The sequence below is a fragment of the Hemicordylus capensis genome, chromosome 4 (assembly GCF_027244095.1).
Source record: "Hemicordylus capensis ecotype Gifberg chromosome 4, rHemCap1.1.pri, whole genome shotgun sequence".
Classification (NCBI taxonomy): Eukaryota; Metazoa; Chordata; class Lepidosauria; order Squamata; family Cordylidae; genus Hemicordylus; species Hemicordylus capensis.
Window position 1 is genome coordinate 308,997,160 of NC_069660.1, and position 17,845 is coordinate 309,015,004.

Genomic DNA, 17,845 nt, shown 5'->3' on the forward strand with positions numbered 1-17,845 from the left:
TTGCATTTGTGGTGTTGCCCCTTTTGCTGATGCGGCACAATGCCGGCACCTCACTGAAACAGAAGTCCCAGTAGAAATCTCACCTTTGCTATGAACTCACAGGGTGGCTGCTTAGGAAAGCCTCTTGCTCTCTTTCCGCCACCCCACACTCTGAGTCTGACTCCCATCTACAATGTGGGCACAACACAGGCCATCCTTACAGGGATGTTGCACATTTCTATAATGCTCCATATACAAATCTGCGGCCAGTTTACAAAATAATAAAACATCAACACACATTAACACAATGGAAACCACTTAAAATATTGATTAAAAACTCAAAACTGTAAGCCTGAGTAAAACAGGGGTGTTTACAGATTTTTCTTAAAAATATCCAGACGTTGAGGCCCTGATTTTGTTAAGGAACACATTCCAAGGTCCTGGGGCAACCCTAGAAAAAGCCTGGCTTTGAGTCACCATTCCAGAATACTGAGATAATGTAGAAGATGCACTTCTGAGCACTGAGTAGTTATAGACAGTGCCGCTTCTGCTAAGCTTTTGTCTTCCCCTTGAGGATAATATTTTACCGTTATCTGAGGTATATCGTAGGTCCTGCAGAGCAGCGACAGCAGCCTGTGTTCCTTGCACATCTTCAGTGTCTGCGATATGGAGATACTGAGCAGAAGTTTCTTCAGAAACTTCTGTTGTTGTCTGCAAAAAAATAATAGGGGGGGAGGATGATTGGTTACCAAATGGGGGGAAATAAAAGTATCATAATTAGCAGACACATCACAGATATTCCAAAATATTTATAGCAAGAAAACTGCAAACTAAGCACCAGATTAATTGGAATTCTTGCTTTGTCCCAAAAATTACTTGTGTGTTTCTTACAGACAATTTGCATCAATAGTTGAAAACGTACCGTATTTTACGGAGTATAAGACGCACTGTTTCCCTCGAAAAATATCTGCCCAAATTCAGGTGCGTCTTATACTCCGGAAAAGGAGGGAGGGCAGAGGGGAAAGCGAAGGCGCGGACGGGCCCTTCTGCGAAAAGCTTGACGCTGTTGCTGCTGCTGCTCCCTGTACCGGCTGCTTCGCCTCTAGCCCCGTCCTCCCCTCTCCACTCGCGCCGCTTGGTCTTGTCTGCTCTTCACTCCCTGCCATGTTGGATTGTGCGGCTGGAGCCGGGGAGAAGTTGGAAGTTTAGGGCTTGTCGGGAAAGAGGGGGGGAGGAGGAGGAAGGGCAAGCAGGGAGGATTCGCTTACCACCTCCCGTCCTCTCTCGCCGGGGCCTGCCGGGAGCGGCCTAGTCAGCCTGCCTGCCACCCCCCTCCCCGGGCTCCCTCCGGTTGCTGCCCCGATGCTGCTGCAGTGAGGGAGGCTGCTGCGCCGCCGCCCTCTGAGGGGACACGGGGCCCGACCCGGAGATGAGCCCGCGCAGGTGAGCGCCAGCCTGCAGGAGCCGCCGGAGGCACAACAGGAGGTGGAGAAGGAGGGCAACAACCAGCAGCAGCCGCCGCGGGTCACCAACGTCGGCTCGCTGCTGCTGGCAGAAGGAGGGAAAGGACAGAGCGGGGCGCAGTGGGAGGGCTTGGAGGGGAGATGGAGGCAATTAAGGTGCGTCTTATAGTCCGTAGCGTCTTATAGTCTGTAAAATATGGTAATTTTAAAATTACTGTTATTCATTTAGACCCCTAATGATTGTGAGCCCTTTAATTTAGATTGTGAGCCCTTTGGGGACAGGGATCCATCTTATTTATTTATTATTTCTCTGTGTAAACTGCTCTGAGCCATTTCTGAAAGGGCGGTATAGAAACAGAATAAAATAAATAAATAATGTGCTTTAAAATCCAAATCCCTATCTTATTTACCTCCATAGATGTTTCAGCCTTATAATTCCCCCAGCCTTATAATAGGGAAAACTGAGGTTGCAAACCTGTGTACACTTTCCTGGTAGTGAGCCCCAACAAAAAGAGGGAGACTTATTTCATTGTAAGCACGCAGGGGATTGCGCTGCACAATGAAAGCATACAAAATTGCCTGTAGCCATTCAAGAAGTCCTGGACTCAGGCATCATTTGAACCCAGACACTAATTTGACATTTGACAAACACTTTATTAATTAATTTCATACATTTGTATGTCTTTAGGCAGTTTACAGCATGAAACAAACAAAAAATAAAAACAAACCAAGAATTTAACAGTTAAAACATATAAGAACCAGATTAAAATATCCATAAAAACACCAACTAAAAAAGCTTGGCTGAAGAAGTGTGTCTTTAGTGGTTTCCTAAGAGCCAACAGGGATGGAGAAGCTCTAATCTCAGCAGGAAGTGTGTTCCACAGTCCTGGGGCAACTACAGAGAAGGCATGCCTTTGAGTCATCACCAGACAAGCCAGCAGCACCCTCAGACGAACTTCTCCTGAAGATCTTAATAGGTGGTGGGGTTCATAACAAAGAAGGTGTTCTCTTAAATGCCATGGGCCCAAGCCATTAGTGGCTTTATAGGTAATAACCAGTACATTGTATTTTGGCCGGAAACCTATTGGTAGCCAGTGTAGATCTTTTAGATTGGAGTAATATGATCTCTACAGGACATACCAGAGACCAATCTGGCAGGAGCATTCTACACCAATTGCAGGTTCTGGACTACATACAAAGGCAGCCCCATGTAGAGTGCATTGCAGTAGTCAAGTGTGGAGGTTACCAGCATGTGCACCACTGTCTTAAGGCCACTCACTTCCAGGAAAAAGTGCAGTTGGCGAAGCAGTCGAAGTTGACAGAAAGCACTCCTGGCCACTGCCTCCACCTGAGGTATCAGGGAGAGGGTTGGGTCCAGAAGTATTCCCAAACTGCAAACCTGTTCCTTCTGGGAGAGTGTAACCCCATCCAGAACAGGCAGATCTATCCCATTTCCTGAACCGCAGCTTCCTACAGTGAGCACTTCCATCTTATTTAGATTCAGTCTCAGTTTGTTATCCCTTATCCAGCCCATTACTGCCTCAAGGCAGGCATTTAGGGAAGTTATGCCATTGCCTAATGAAACTGACATCAAGAAGTAGATTTGGATGTCATCAGCGTACTGATAACACCCTGCACCAAATCTCCTGATGACTTCTCCCAGCGGTTCCATGTAGATGTTAAAAAGCATTGGAGAGTGCAATGGTATGAGCACCAGTTAAGCAAAACACTCTAGGGCAGGGGACGGTGGGGGCAGAAAGTGATTTGAAGATCAGCAAAGGTTTCCAAATTCCAATATTTTAACATAGCACATAAGATGGCAAGTCGGGGAAAAACCCCTCTGCCATAGCTACCACACGAACAAAGCTAATAACCTGTCCCTAGGCCTTCAGTGTCCCTCACCTGAACAATACAAGTAATAGATGCCTTGAAGAGGTATTTAGGCAGTTCTTCTAATTTCAGAATTGTGGGTTAGAACCTCTGATCAGATGTATACTTGTTCCTGCCGGTCGTCTCTGGAAACGGCTTCACACAGAGCGGCAGCCAGTAAGCAGGAGAAAATCACCCAACTTTAAATATTAGTTACAGATGTTGGACAGTGGAAAGGACCCAACATTGTCAACCTGACACTTCCAGATCCAAGCAACATGGAAAGGGGTGGAAGTACCTGTGGTGAGTGCCGGGAATGCACGCTAACTGGGAACCAGGTTTTCTCTCCTACTTGCTTGCTGTCATCCTTTGTGAAGCTGCCCAGTGGATGGCTCATCAGGTACAGAAGGTTGCATTTGGCTCTTCCCCCATCCCCACCTCGGCCACTGCACCTGGCTCTGGCTAATGGATTTTGGGGTTCCAGCAAAATAAAGCAAAGGGGACTTTGTAAGCTTGAAGCCTACCCACCCTGCTCTAAGTCCTCACCGCCCTTCTCTTCCCACCTTAGCAGGCTGTTCACGCAACATGCAGAGTTCCTGCAGACGTGCCCAAACTGAGAAAACGGCACCTGAGCCCATGCAGTCCCACTGAGAGATGGTGACTCACAAGAGTGAAGCTGATAAAAAGGACAAGGGGTGTGTGTGTGTGGGCCCTGTGCTGGGTAGGTGGGCCCTGTGCTTGTGGCAAGGCCAATGAGAAGTGGCTTTCAGCAGTGTGTTCCTGGGTCAGCCATAACTCAGTACACGAGGATGCTCTGCGCAGAGGGCTTCAGAGCATCTAGACTGGCCTAGAGACAGAGTTTCTACAGAGGGTGGGATGGGGTTTAGCTATGTATATTCCCCCTGCCATGCCTTAGATGCTCTGCAGTCCACACTGATGCAAGTACAGAATCAAGAAGCATAAATAAATAAATGCTAACCAAAAAAGGACCCTTTTGCCGGATATGAAGAGGCACACAGAACAGAAGAAAGTAGACACAGTAACCCACTTTTAGCCTATTTTTTTCCATGGAAACTACCCTTATGAGATTGCCTTGCTGTCCGTGTGTGTCCCCCCTGCCACAACAACTTTGCAATGCCTGCACTGATTTGCACCCAGTTTGGTACAGATGTTGTGCCACACCTGAACGGCATAGTCTGTGATGATGTCATGCACTCCAATCCAAAATGGTGGCCACGCGGAAAGTAGGCATACCTCTTGTGTGCTACCTCACAAGGCAGCTCATGCAGTACTATTCATGTTTATTCCAATAATATTTATTTTCCACACCCACTCCATGGAAGCTCTGTATTTGTAGGACACAAGGCACAGTTGAATTCTTACCTCCCACTTTGTCTCCCCATCCTGCTCCACTAATTTGAGTCCATGCTTGTTTTTGAAGTGTCTGTTGAATTCCCATTTCGTACCGTACACAAACTTGCAAACTGGACACTTCATACCACCTGTTGAGGGGAGGGGGGAGAACAATTATTTAACAGCTACACTATCTGCTTTATGTTCAGGAAGTGCTGTAGACTCAAAACCTCCTTCACCCTCTCAGACTCTTTTTGGGCAGGCTCTCTCTCCCCTCTGGGCTAGCTCTACCACTCTGCAAGTTGAATTTAGGCACCATTAAAAGACAATCAATCAATCAATCAATATTATTAAAAATATTTATACCCCACCCCTCCAGTACAATACTGCTCAGGGCGGCTCACAACAGTAAAACAATAAAAGTAATATAAAATTTAATACAATAAAACAAATAAAACACAATGTAGAATAAAAAAATTAAAACAAACCCAATTAAAATTATAAACCCACCAGGCTGTAGTAAAACACATTAAAAGATATCTAAGCAAGTTTTAAGATCTTTTTTAAAAACGCCCTAAGGGAGGGAGTACTGGCAAAGCTCTTCTGGGAGAGCATTCCAGAGCCGAGGCCACAACCAAAAAAGCCCTTTCTCTTGTCTCTGCCAACCGAATCTCAGTCACTGTTGGGGCCGGAAGCAGAGCTCAAGATGATGAGCAAAGGGCTCTGGCGGATTGATATGGGTGAATGCAGTTCAACAGATACCCTGGCCCCAATCCAGTATAGCGCTTTAAGAGTCAAAACCAGCACTTTGAATCCAGCCCGGGAGCAAACTGGCAGCCAGCTAAGCAGTTGCAGGACGGGTGTAATATTTGAGCAGTGACTAGCACCCACAAGCATCCTTGCGGCAGCATTCTGGACCAGCTGAAGCTTCAGAACGGTCTTCAAGGGCAGCCTCCACTGTCAATGCTGCCAGCATGTTGATAGTTATGCATTTTTACTGCCAATGTGAGACTTAATGCCCTAGGCTAAAATTGGCATGCCAGGTTGCTGAATGGCCAAATATTATCAATTGACTATGTATTATTTGACAGAAATCAGCTATTGCCAAATACTCCATGAAGCCAGGAATGCCACTGGGTAGGTGGAAGTCCATCTTTTTTTATGACAGTGGGCTAGTGATAGCAGAAACTTGGATAAAGCCAGGCTTTGCACCATGTCCTTGGGCTTCGGGAACATGTGCTTCACTCTCCCATCCCCTTATGAGCATTAACTTCCTATTTAGGTTAAAATATGCAGAGATTGGTTGTGTTGTCTGAATCAACCAATCTTGGCTTACTCTAAAACCTACTTGCTTCATGAATGAATCTCAGGGTGGGGCTGGCTCTCCCCCCGCCCCCAGTTATCTTCTCTCTTGTGTGAGAGGAAGCGTAAAAATTCTGTTTTCATGTTAGAACAAACTAGGGTTCCATGTTATGTATAAAATCAGGGAACTGTGGTTTCCTCTAATTTTACTTTGTTAACAAATCACAATATTGTACACTGTCCAGAGCCTTCGGATGGGGAGGTTTATAAATGTAATCAATCAATCAATAATTAAAAAAACCATGAGTTGATATCCTGATTTATTTTTAGCACGTTAAAGTTAGGGATGGGACAAAACTGAAATTACCAGTCAATCTTTATTTTTATGGTCCAAGAAGAGCCAGATATTACCCTTTCATTTCCCCTCAAGAAGAACTGATCTACCATTTTCTACTCTCTTTTCGAAAATCTTTAGTAACTTTATCTTACATTATTTTTGTTCCCTGACTTTTCCATTTTTGCCCTGCTTCAGAAGAAGCCCTGAAAACTTGCAGTGCAATCTCATGAGAACAGGGTAGAGCACAATGCTGAAGGTACATCATGTTGTGCTCTACTGAATATTAAAATAAACCATAGTCCCAAGATATTGCCTAACCTTTTTCATGAGAACTGACTGCAAGAGCATGATGGGAAAGGTCATTTGCAACAAGTACTGAATCAATAATGAAGTTGGAAAAGCGGAAAGTGGCACCAAACCAAACTAGTTTGGTTGGGCCTTCAGAAAAAGTTCCCCAAAGAAAGGCAAACCTTTCAGGTATGCAGGTATGAGAGATATGAGGAACATATGGAGGTGACTGTGGGCCACCTCCAGCCTCAAGGGCAGGGTGCCTCTGAGTACCAGTTGCAGGGAAGTAACAGCAGGAGGGAGGGCATGCCCTCAACTCCTGTCTGTGGCTTCCAGCGGCATCTGGTGGGCCACTGTGTGAAACAGGATGCTGGACTAGATGGGCCATGGGCCTGATCCAGCAGGGCTGTTCTTATGTTCTTATGTAAGAGATGTCCTACATTCCTCTACCAACCAAGGACAAATCCTGGCACCAACAATGCATCTTCTGATTAGTTTTAAGTGCTGGGATGCCTATTACTCTTGGAAAACCCAACAACCCCTTCAGCCTGGAACAGTTTGCCACGCAGAAGGCTGCACATTACAAGATAGTTCAGACACACTGCTGAACCATGGTTTGTTGCGATGGCTCAACCACTGCTGTCTGCCTTAATACCTGGAACACAAATCATGGGAATCTAAATTATGGTAGCACAAACCATGGAGGAGTTATACCTGAGCTGACCCCATATCTCCATATTCCCACTCCCCATCTATATATATATTTCTCCTGGGTGTGCCCAGGAGAAATGCGTCCCGGCAGCCCAGCTGATTGGCTGGGCTGCGGGGGCGCCTGATTGGTCCTGGCGCACCCAGGAGAACGGCGGCGGCCATGGCCGGGGAGCCAGGCGGGCCCGGCCGCGGAGGCAAGGCAGCGGGCCTGGCCGGGCGGCACTCTTGGGCCCGGCCGTGGCGATGGGCCCGGCGGTGGCAGCAGCACTCTCCGGCCCGGCAGCGGGGGCACCCTCGGGCCCGGCGACGGTGGCGGGGGCACCCTCGGGCCCGGAGGCTGCACTCTCGGGCCTGGCCGTGGAGGTAAGGCGGCGGGCCCGGCCGCAGCGCAGGCGGCGGTGGGCCCGGCCGCACTAGAGGCACAGATGCTCTGTGCCGGGGCCCACTAGTATTAATAAAAGAATGTAAGAAAAGTAATCAGATCAAAGATCCATATAGCCTATCACAAGGCTTGACAAATCTCAGGCACCAAGGAGCCAGGGCGCCTAGAGTTTTAACCGTTGCTCCTGGAATAGGATAGTCAGAGGTAGAGTTATTTGATAAAATATTCCTGTGCCCAAAGCAGTCCTGTTTCTGTTCTAAGTATGTTACTTGCAAAGGGAGTAAAGGGAAGCCCATTTTCCCTCCACAATGTGCTCCACTGAGTCCAATAATTTTATCAAGTGCCCGTGGTCTGGTTCCCAAATGTTTGGGTTGGCTCCTAGATCCAAAGAAAATGTGTCAAGGTCTGGCCTATGATCTTGCGTCCCACATAGTGGGCCAACTACATGCTCCGAGGAAGCTCATAAGCAGGACTTGGTTCCCAAATGCTGCGGGAGAGGGCATGGAGATTCCTGTCTGCATGGCAAGCCACTCTAAATGTGAAGCCAGATGGTGGAGCCGTTGCCACTGGGACATTTCCAACAGCATCTTGGGGGCTACTTTAACATGTGCTCCAAACTCCCACCCAAGGGGATTTCATCAACCAAGCCAAAGTTTCACACAATGGGATTTCATCAACAAGGCACTTAGAAAGGTGGAGGCTGAAGAATACCACCACCACCACCCAATTTTGTTCCATAAACTGAATTCAAGTGAGGCTCCTTCACTGACATTTATTAAGCCTCAGAGATTTCCCAAGTCTCCTCTGTTATTAACTTTATTTGCCTTGTACAGTGCAGGCAGCCTGACTTTATGCTAAACTGGAATTGCGTCTCTGTTAAAGGCCTTAGTATGCACAGTGCATGACAGTCAAGTACCTTTGGCGCAGGATAGGAGAAAGATATCATCAGTTACCCAAACTGAAATGAAATATTCATTCCCCATCACCCTCTTAATAAAAACTCAATTAGAAAAAAAGACCTTTCTACATTTCTTTTAAATTAAAATTACTGTAACAATAATACCCTGTTAATTAAAATGGCCACCTTTGTCATTACGACTTTAATTAAGGAACAACAAATGGAAATACGCAATTGAGTTGGTAGCATAAAACAGCACATTGGTTAATTGACATCTCAGCTAAAGAAAATTAATTTCTATCCAATTCATTAAATGCTTTGGCAATACAAAGAAAAAAAGGTCACTGAATGACACACCTTATCTGCTTTCAACTCTAGTGGTGAACACAGTCAAGTCATATTGGAATATTTCATATTTTTGAAACACCAACTGAAAAAGCCCACTGCATTTCATAAAAGATGGTTATTGATTGATTGATTGATTGTTAAATTTATATACAACCTTTCATTAAAACAATTCCAAGGCGGTTTACACAAAAATGAAAAACAAGACTATAAAAATGACACAATTAAAATATTAAGCTAAAATATAAAACAAATCTGACTATAAAGATTTAAAATACAAGAATAAAAACTGTACAAAATACAAAGAAGCAGCAGTAACAATGATCATATAAAAGCCTGGGTAAAAAGCCAAGATTTAACATGCTATCTAAAAACTGTAATGGAGACTGAGGAGCAAATAGCCACCGGGAGAGCATTCCAGAGTCTGGGGGCAGCAACAGAGAAGGCCCTGTCCCATTTGCACGACAACTGAGCCTCCCTCATTGTCGGCATTTCATCTTTTACCTTGGAAATCACTTTCCATTCTTATATTGCATTAATGATATGGGGTTACAAATGAGACAGCTGAGTAACCCAAAATACCCATTCTGAGTAGCCCTGCATTCAGCTGGGAATGTCTGACACATGCACACCTTCCATTCCCAGCTCGCTTTGGGGCCACTGATCAGGAGGCGAGCAGTGCTCGAGCTGGCTGGCAAGGCACTGGGCGGCAGCATGGATGGCAGGAGCTGCTGTGATGAGTGGGGGAGGAAGGGGAGCAGGCAGAGGTGGGCAGAGGTGGAGGCAGCAGGAATGGCTGAAGGGACGGGGAGCAGGATTGAGATGATGGAGGCAGTCCTTGGGGACGGAGCGGCCCGTGTTCAAAGAACACTTCAGATCACTAGTCGCTCCCGTCCCTGGTCTTGACTCAGATTATGGTATCTCTACTGTCAGGATGTACTATTTTATCTTTGGTCTCACCTTTTTTGTTGTTCTTTTGTTTTAACTAATGTTTTACTTTTTCTGTTTTTACTTAGTTGCAAACTGCCCAGGGCGGTAGAAAAATATGTTAAATAAAAAATAAAATAAAATAAAATAAATTAGGCTTCTCTTGCCACTGCATTCAAGTTCATAAAAACATACTTATACACCTACCAATCAAGCCAGCGTGCATTCTGTGAACACTGGTAAGTTACATAAGAACAGCCCTGCTGGATCAGGCCCAAGGCCCATCTATTCCAGCATCCTGTTTCGCATAGTGGCCCATCAAGTTGCTGGCTACCACTAGGTAATCTTCTCTCTCCTAATCCACATGGATGGATGTCCCATTTTCAGACTTTTGTTCTTGTCTGCTACTGCACTGGTGTGTACAGACACAAACACTCCCCTTTGTTGTTCATCCATTTGATATCAGATAAAGTAGGCTATCGCCCATGAATGTTTATGCTGCAATGAATGCGCTAATCTTTAAGGGAACCACAAAACTGTTTCCCCCATTGTATTCAGGACTCAATCCTGCTTCACAGCCCCAATATTTGGATGCAACCTTTATGCTAGTTCTGTCTCCCTTTCCCATCTGAGAGACAGCGAAAGAGGAGATTCCGCATAAACACTTTCCGTTTGTGTCATCATTTCAGTGCTGTTGGAACATGGGTTAGTGACTCCAACAGACATGAATTCTGTGTGTGTGTGTGTGTGTGTGTGTGTGTGTATATATATAAAGAATAATTTGGAAATGCTTTTAGAAGTGTCACGCTTGGGAGGATTATGTTTTATTCATTATCTAGAGCTGCAGCATTATTCTGGCATCTATTCTAGTGCAACAAAAAGAGAAAAATTTAAATCCCCACAAGATGCTTTTAAAGGGGGATGGAATCTGTACTTTACCATTCAATGTGGGGGTAAAACTTGGAAACTCTCAGAAATAAAATAAGAAAGTCACGCTCACACCCCCACCCCCGCCCAAAAGCTCAGCATTTTCAAACACAATGCAATCCAATTTGGTTTCCTTTATTTCCCCGCTTGCAGGAGTGTGCCTTCTTGTGTCCTGAATCTTTAAATCCATTCCATACTCCACAAGCCATTGGATTGTGCTGTCAAATTGCCAAATGTACAACAGCAGAACATCCCTCAAGAGATAAGAGAGAAGCATACATAGCTCCTGCGGCTGCATCCAGATGCTGTGTACTTCTATAATAAGGAACTTAAGAGGAGCTCTGCTGGATCAGACCAAAGGACGATCTAATTGGGCATCTGTGATCAGTCAGTTGCTTCTGAGAAGCCCACAAGAAGTGAATGAATGCAACTGGACACCTCTACTACTACGACAGATATTTATATACCACCGTTTTACCAAAGTTCTCAAAGCGGTTGAAATAGAAAAATAAAGAATACATAAACAAGATGGTCCCCTGTCCCCAAAGGGCTCACAATCTCAAAAAACCTTCTAGGTTTCTTGAAAGTGTCGACTCAATGTGCGGCAGCTGTGAAAAAGGCCAATTCCATGCTAGGGATCATTAGGAAGGAGACTGAAAAAACTGCTCATATTATAATGCCCTTATACAAAACTATCATGTGGCCACACCTGGAGTACTGCGTACAATTCTAGTCACCACATCTTAAAAAGGACATTGTAGAACTGGAAAAGGTGCAGAAGAGGGCAACCAAGATGATCAGGGGCCTAGATCACCTTCCTTATGAGGCAAGACTACAACACCTGGGGCTTTTTAGTTAAGAAAAAAGACAACTGCGGGGAGACATGATAGAGGTCTATAAAATCATGCACGGTATGGAGAAAGTGGATAGAGAGAAATTCTTCTCCCTCTCATATAACACTAGAACCAGGGGTCATCCCCTGAAATTGATTGACAGGAAATTTAGCACTAGCAAACGGAAGTACTTTTTCACACAATGCATAATCAACTTGTGGAATTCTCTGCCACGTGATATGGGGACAGCCAATAACCTGGATGGCTTTAAGAGGGGTTTGGATAACTTCATGGAGGAGAGGTCTATCAATGGCTACTAGTCGGAGGGCTATAGGCCACTTCCAGCCTCAAAGGCAGGATGCCTCTGAATACCAGTTGCAGGGGAGTAACAGCAGGAGGGAGGGCATGCCCTCAACTCCTGCCTGTAGGCTTCCAATGGCATCTGGTGGGCCACTGTGTGAAACAGGATGCTGGACTAGATGAGCTCTGAGCCTGATCCAGCAGGGCTGTTCTTATGTTCTTATGACTGTGAGCCACTTTTGGGACAGGAAATAGTCTTCTCATTACTTTTGCCATGTAAATTGGTTTGTGGTATCTTTTGGACAAAGACGTACTGTTTAGCATTTGTAAAGTGCATTTTAAAAAGTGTTCCAAGTGCCTCGTGTGTGGAAGGGATCCTTTCCCAAGAGTTCTCAAATCTGGGTCCCTAGATGTTGTTGGGACTACAAATCCCATCATCCTGAGCCTTTAAGCCATTGTGGCTGAGGATGTGGGAGTTGTAGTCCAACTACATCTGGGGACCCAAGTTTCAGAACCCCTGACATACATTATTGTGTCACAACCCTCACAACAGCCCTTGGAGGTAAATCAATATTAATATTCCCATATTGGAGATGGAGCATGTGATGAGGCTGAGTGGCTTGCCTAAAGCCACATGGCAGAGGCCAGATTTGAACCAGAGACTTCCCAATTCATATCTCAGTCACTAAGCTGCACCAACTTCCATATGCAGGACAAACATGTCCTGGGGAATTTCAATAGAAGGGATGCTCAGAGTTCAACAAAGCACAATTTAACATACATATCAGATCCACGAGTTAACATGGAAGAGACCAGTTCGGCTTCCCCAAAAATGAGTTCACTTGCTTGCGCCATCAGGTGCATCTCGTCAATGCAAAACCTACTATCCTGTGCAACCAGTTCCACAAAGCAGAAGTTATTTCCCAAGACAGAATGTTTAGGACTGGAGATGCCAGAGCCAAAATCGTGGATTCAGATTTTAAAACCTAAGAAGGTAGGACAGAAAAATAACCATTTTGCAAGCATGGCAAAGACAGGGTGTTTTTGACATCGTTCCCATGAAGGAATGGGCAAGCACATTATGCACAAACAGAACACTGCACAGATTTTCCCAAAGAAAGTCACGAGAGGATACTAGATTCCTTCCAGTTATAACTCTTGTGGATTTTCAATTCCTACATAACATTTGCTACATACTTTTCTGTCATGGAAGTGGTGCCAAAGGCATTTCCAATTGAGGAAAAACATTCCATCAGCATCTGCCACTGGAAATGCTATGCCCTCTAAATGCATGTTCTCTATAAGAGAAATAAAGGGTTTCTTCATTCAAAATGGTGTATGTGCACGATGCTTGTAAAATAGAGGTTACCTTGTTGCAGAAGGGCTTCAGCAGCAAGTTCTCCAGAACCTGCATTAACATATTCCTCATTAGGATGCTTCCTGTTGTAATGCCTCTTTAGGGAACCAGATATATTGCAGGAATAATGGCAGTGCGCGCACCGGAAAGGCTAGAGGAAGGGAAAGGAAATGAATTAGCCATCCACATTTCCTGTCTGTGAAGAACAGCACCCAAGTTACAATGCCCAGAGATCTGACCTTGTGGCTGAGTAATAATAAGATTCAGATCAGTCTTGATATGTACATTAACAAGCTAATTTGTTCCATAAAGTAACTCTTCTAAAGCAACACATGCAAACCCATGTCTTAGCAACTCTTATCTTGAGTTTTATTGCCTTTTTATGCCCTGCAAAGTTTTACAATAAAAGGTGGAAAAACATCAACACTGAGCAGTTCAGCGAACTATTTATTTGCCATGGCTGCTAAATTCTGGTCTCCTCCATAAAAAGATGTATTGCCAAGCAAGGTAGCATCACTCACTCTCAAGTCGCAAAAACAACTGCGGCATTTTTAGTGAGTCTGTAAATTATAGGGCAATAAAATTAATGCCCTGTACTAATTTAGTGGTGTACTTCTTAGTGCAGACAGGGAGAAAATCAGAGCTTATGTCCCATTCAAAAAAGACTACTAAAATAGATTAATGTGAGGGGAGAAGTGTACAACACACAAGGGCCGCAATGCAATGCACAGTTATGCGCACAACATTTACAGCAATCCCTCTGATACTTTAGTTGGAATTCTGCAGTTTTACAGAGGTCACTGAATTCCAATGTTGCAAATGCTAATACCATAAGCCCTGGGAAGACCCACAAATGAAAAAATTCACATTTCCATTCTCAAAGAACATATACACAGGGCTTGCACCTAATAAAATTCTATGTTCAGAATGAAGCAGGTCTAAACATATTTAGTCTTGTTCAATAGCTTCAGATGTCTCACAGTATTCAATGGAGTGTGTAGTTGTGTTAGTCCAACAGGTGCGTTGGACCAGATATGCCCTCTCTGTAGAGTTGCCATGCCTCCCAAAATTCTGGGTTTCACCTGGATTTTAAGCATCTCACCCAGACTGCTTAGCCCATCCAGATTCGCCTGGATTTCAGCTTTTATTTAAAAATAATAATAATTAAAAAATCTAAGCTTGTAGAAGTGGAATTACGGAGCAAAACATGCAGTCACTATTCTGCTCAAAAATTATTTTCAAGCCAATTTACATAATATGCAAATTAGACATCCAGATTTGGAAAGCCAGAATATGGCAACCCTATCTCTGTGGCGTAAACAGAAGAGGTTCAGACACAAAGCAGGGAGTCCTGAAAGTCAGAACCTCCAACTGAACTCCCCACAGGCATGTCTGAATTCTCTCGTGGTCTGACCCAAGTCGAACGGCCAGCAAGCCACCTCTTCGCTGAAAGGTGGCTCATGGGCCATTTGAAAGTTAACTTTCAAATGGGCAGTCTGGTGCTCTCAGGTGAGAGGCAGCTTGGTGGCCAACAGGAATGTTGGGAAATCTCCGGTTTCTAATCCAACCCAACCTGACACCTACACCTTGCTGCATGCAAATGGGGTGGTAAAAATGGGTGGAGGGCATTTAGCTTCAGTTATAGTCTCCATCCAAGGTTTCAAAGTTCCTAAAGTTGACTGCTTGCGTGACTTCTTCCCATTCCATTCCCCAGATTAACCCTGTTCACTAACATTCATCTAAAATAAGATTTTAAGGTGCTTTAAGAAGATGCTCAAGTATATACGTTATGAAGCTCCATAAAAACATAACAAGAGCCCCGATGGGTCAGACCAAAAATTCCCCTAGCCCCACCACCCTGCTTTTTACAGTGGCCAACCAGATACCTGCAGGAAATCCCCAAGCAGGACTGGAAGGCAAAGCCACACCACTACTGTCTGTTCCACCACGCTTGGTACTCAGAGGTACACAGTCTCCAAACGTGGAGGTCCCATTTAGTTATCACACCCAACTTCCATAAATGAATCCAATCCCCATCCAAAGCAGTGGCCATTACCACATCTTGTGGTAAGGAATTCTGAAACTAATTAATCACTGTGTGAAACAGTACTTTCTTTTGTCTCTTCTGAATCTACTTTCCATATAAAGATACAATACTGCTCACCAACAGCAGGACGTGTTTCTTTGTTATGAGAAACAGCCGTGCTGGAAGCTGCCAGGCATTTGTACAGGTTATTTTCAAAGAGTTTTCTGAACAGTTTTCCTTTCAGAGTAAACCATCCAGTATCTCATGAGCTAATTAATGACTCTGAACAGCTCCCCCACCCTTTAAAAAGCCCTTCCAGAAGAAACAAAAGGACCATTCCTTATAACTAGAGTGATTCAAATTTTCTCATTTGCAACAGAGATTCTGAAGCGGAACTGAAGTGATACTTAGGAAGTGTGCCTTGTCCTATCCTTAAGGAAGACATATACCTTTTGAGTCACCAAGGGGCCAACTGGACATTACATGGGCAGCCACATGTGATGTTCATGTGTCGGTCCCATTCACATCTTAAGACAGGTGTAGCAGAACGATTGTCTAAAACAAAAGGGGTGCACAGGGTGAGGGGACCCGAATCCTCCCCCATTGACCATCCCATGCTCCACTGCTACAGGCCCTTTCCTTCCCAGCTGGGCTCTGATACCAGAGGTAGGCCGGGCTGAGGATAAAAGTACTTAAAGCAACAGAGAAGGGAGAATAGCAATAGCAATAGCAATAGCACTTACATTTATATACCGCTCTATAGCCGGAGCTCTCTAAGCGGTTTACAATGATTTAGCATATTGCCCCCAACATTCTGGGTACTCATTTTACCGACCTCGGAAGGATGGAAGGCTGAGTCAACCTTGAGCCCCTGGTCAGGATCGAACTTGTAACCTTCTGGTTACAGGGCGGCAGTTTTACCACTGCGCCACCAGGGTAAAGGAAGGTGGGAGGGGAGGACAGAGTCCAGCTCCTTTCATCCACATGCCCATCTCAATGTAAAAAGTAGACAATTCCCCCCTCCTGTTAGACATGAACAGGACAGACAGACAAACAGCAACAAACCCTTACTGGGGCATTTCATTCATCCAGGACAAGGGCTCCTCGGCAGAAATGACATCCTGGAAAATAGCACGTAGTGGGAAAATATTCCTCCCTCTGAGTAGAGCTGGACAGCTGTGTGAGCTGCTAGAAAAATAAGAGGTTTTGCTGGATTCCTGATGAGCATTCAAAAAGCAGCCTGGACCTTGGCCAAATAGGGAGAAAGGAAACAACATCTACTTCCCTGAGCAGATAGTCTGTCTTGCCTTGAAAGTGTGCCTTCTTTGATCAAGTATAACTTGGGAGAGGAGGATAGGCAATGCCTTGTGGGAAGCCAGTTCTCCCTGCGTCTGGGGTAGGGCATCCCAGAGGGTAAGACAGGTTGGCCTGGTTGGTAAGACCATCAAAGCTACTTTGCGAGAAAGTCAACAGAGTTTCTGGCTTTGGGGCTCCCTTCTACTGCTCTCCTCTCACACATAACATTCAAGGTGGATGTACTACTCCTTTATAGGAACATAGGAAGCTTCCATATACTGAGTCAGACCATTGGTCTATCTAGCTCAGTATTGTCTTCACAGACTGGCAGCGGCTTCTCCAAGGTTGCAGGCATAAGTCTCTCTCAGCCCTATCTTGGAGATGCTGCCAGGGAGGGAACTTGGAACCTTCTGCTCTTCCCAGAGCAGCGCCACCTCCTAAGGGGAGTATCTTACAGTGCTCAAACTTCTAGTCTCCCTTTCATATGCAACCAGGGTGGACCCTGCTTAGCTAAGGGGACAAGTCATGCTTGCTACCACAAGACCAGCTCTCCTCTCCATCTTATATCTGAGCAGCATCACTCTGACCTCACAATATGTCACCATCTTCAAATCTGGAGGCACATCAATGCAAGGCACACTAGCCTTTCTTATTGTGCTGGCTTACCAGCAAAATAAGTTCTACCTAGATTAGACCTGGGCCTCCTAGAGTACCTCTCCACACCCTAGGGCAGGGCTCTCAATTTCAGACCTCCAGCTGCTGTTGGACGGCCACTCTCACCATTCTCGGCCCCAGTGGCCAATAGGCAGGGATGATGGGAGTTGTCCAAAAACAGCTGGAGGGCCAGAGTTGTGCAGCCCAGTTCTAGGGAAAGGACTGCAGCTTTGTGGTAGAGCATCTGCTTGGCATGCAGAAGGTCCCAGGTTCAATCCCTGGCATCTCCAGGTAGTGCTAGGGAAGACCCATGTGTAACCCTGGAGAGCTGATGCCAGTCACTGGAGACAGTCTCCATCTAAGCGGAAATGGCTTGACTTGGGGGCAGCTTCCTATCCAACCACACTTATTTTCACTTTGTTCCTTGAAATTCAGTGTCCTGATATGACAGCCTCCACATGGAGGCTGCCGAAAAGCACTTCTGTGCAGCAATGTTCCTTGCAGTGGATGTAGCACTTGAAAGACCCTCACCATGATGTCTGCCACACTACTTCCCCATAATAGCACCACACATTGGTCTGGAAGCACATAGGACAGA

General features: G+C 45.3%; 1 protein-coding gene across 7 annotated transcripts in view; it reads right to left on the reverse strand.

Annotated features, from left to right (window-relative positions):
- ZFAT (zinc finger and AT-hook domain containing) overlaps nucleotides 1-17,845 on the reverse strand; it is a 133,551-nt gene that overhangs the window by 26,897 nt on the left and 88,809 nt on the right. For all 7 annotated transcript variants that reach the window (XM_053248968.1, XM_053248962.1, XM_053248961.1 and 4 more), the window contains 3 exons: nucleotides 13,284-13,422; nucleotides 4,695-4,813; nucleotides 567-690 (listed from right to left, as the gene is read on the reverse strand). In XM_053248968.1, coding sequence (XP_053104943.1) covers nucleotides 567-690; nucleotides 4,695-4,813; nucleotides 13,284-13,422 — 382 coding nt within the window. The remainder of the gene's footprint in view (nucleotides 1-566; nucleotides 691-4,694; nucleotides 4,814-13,283; nucleotides 13,423-17,845) is intronic.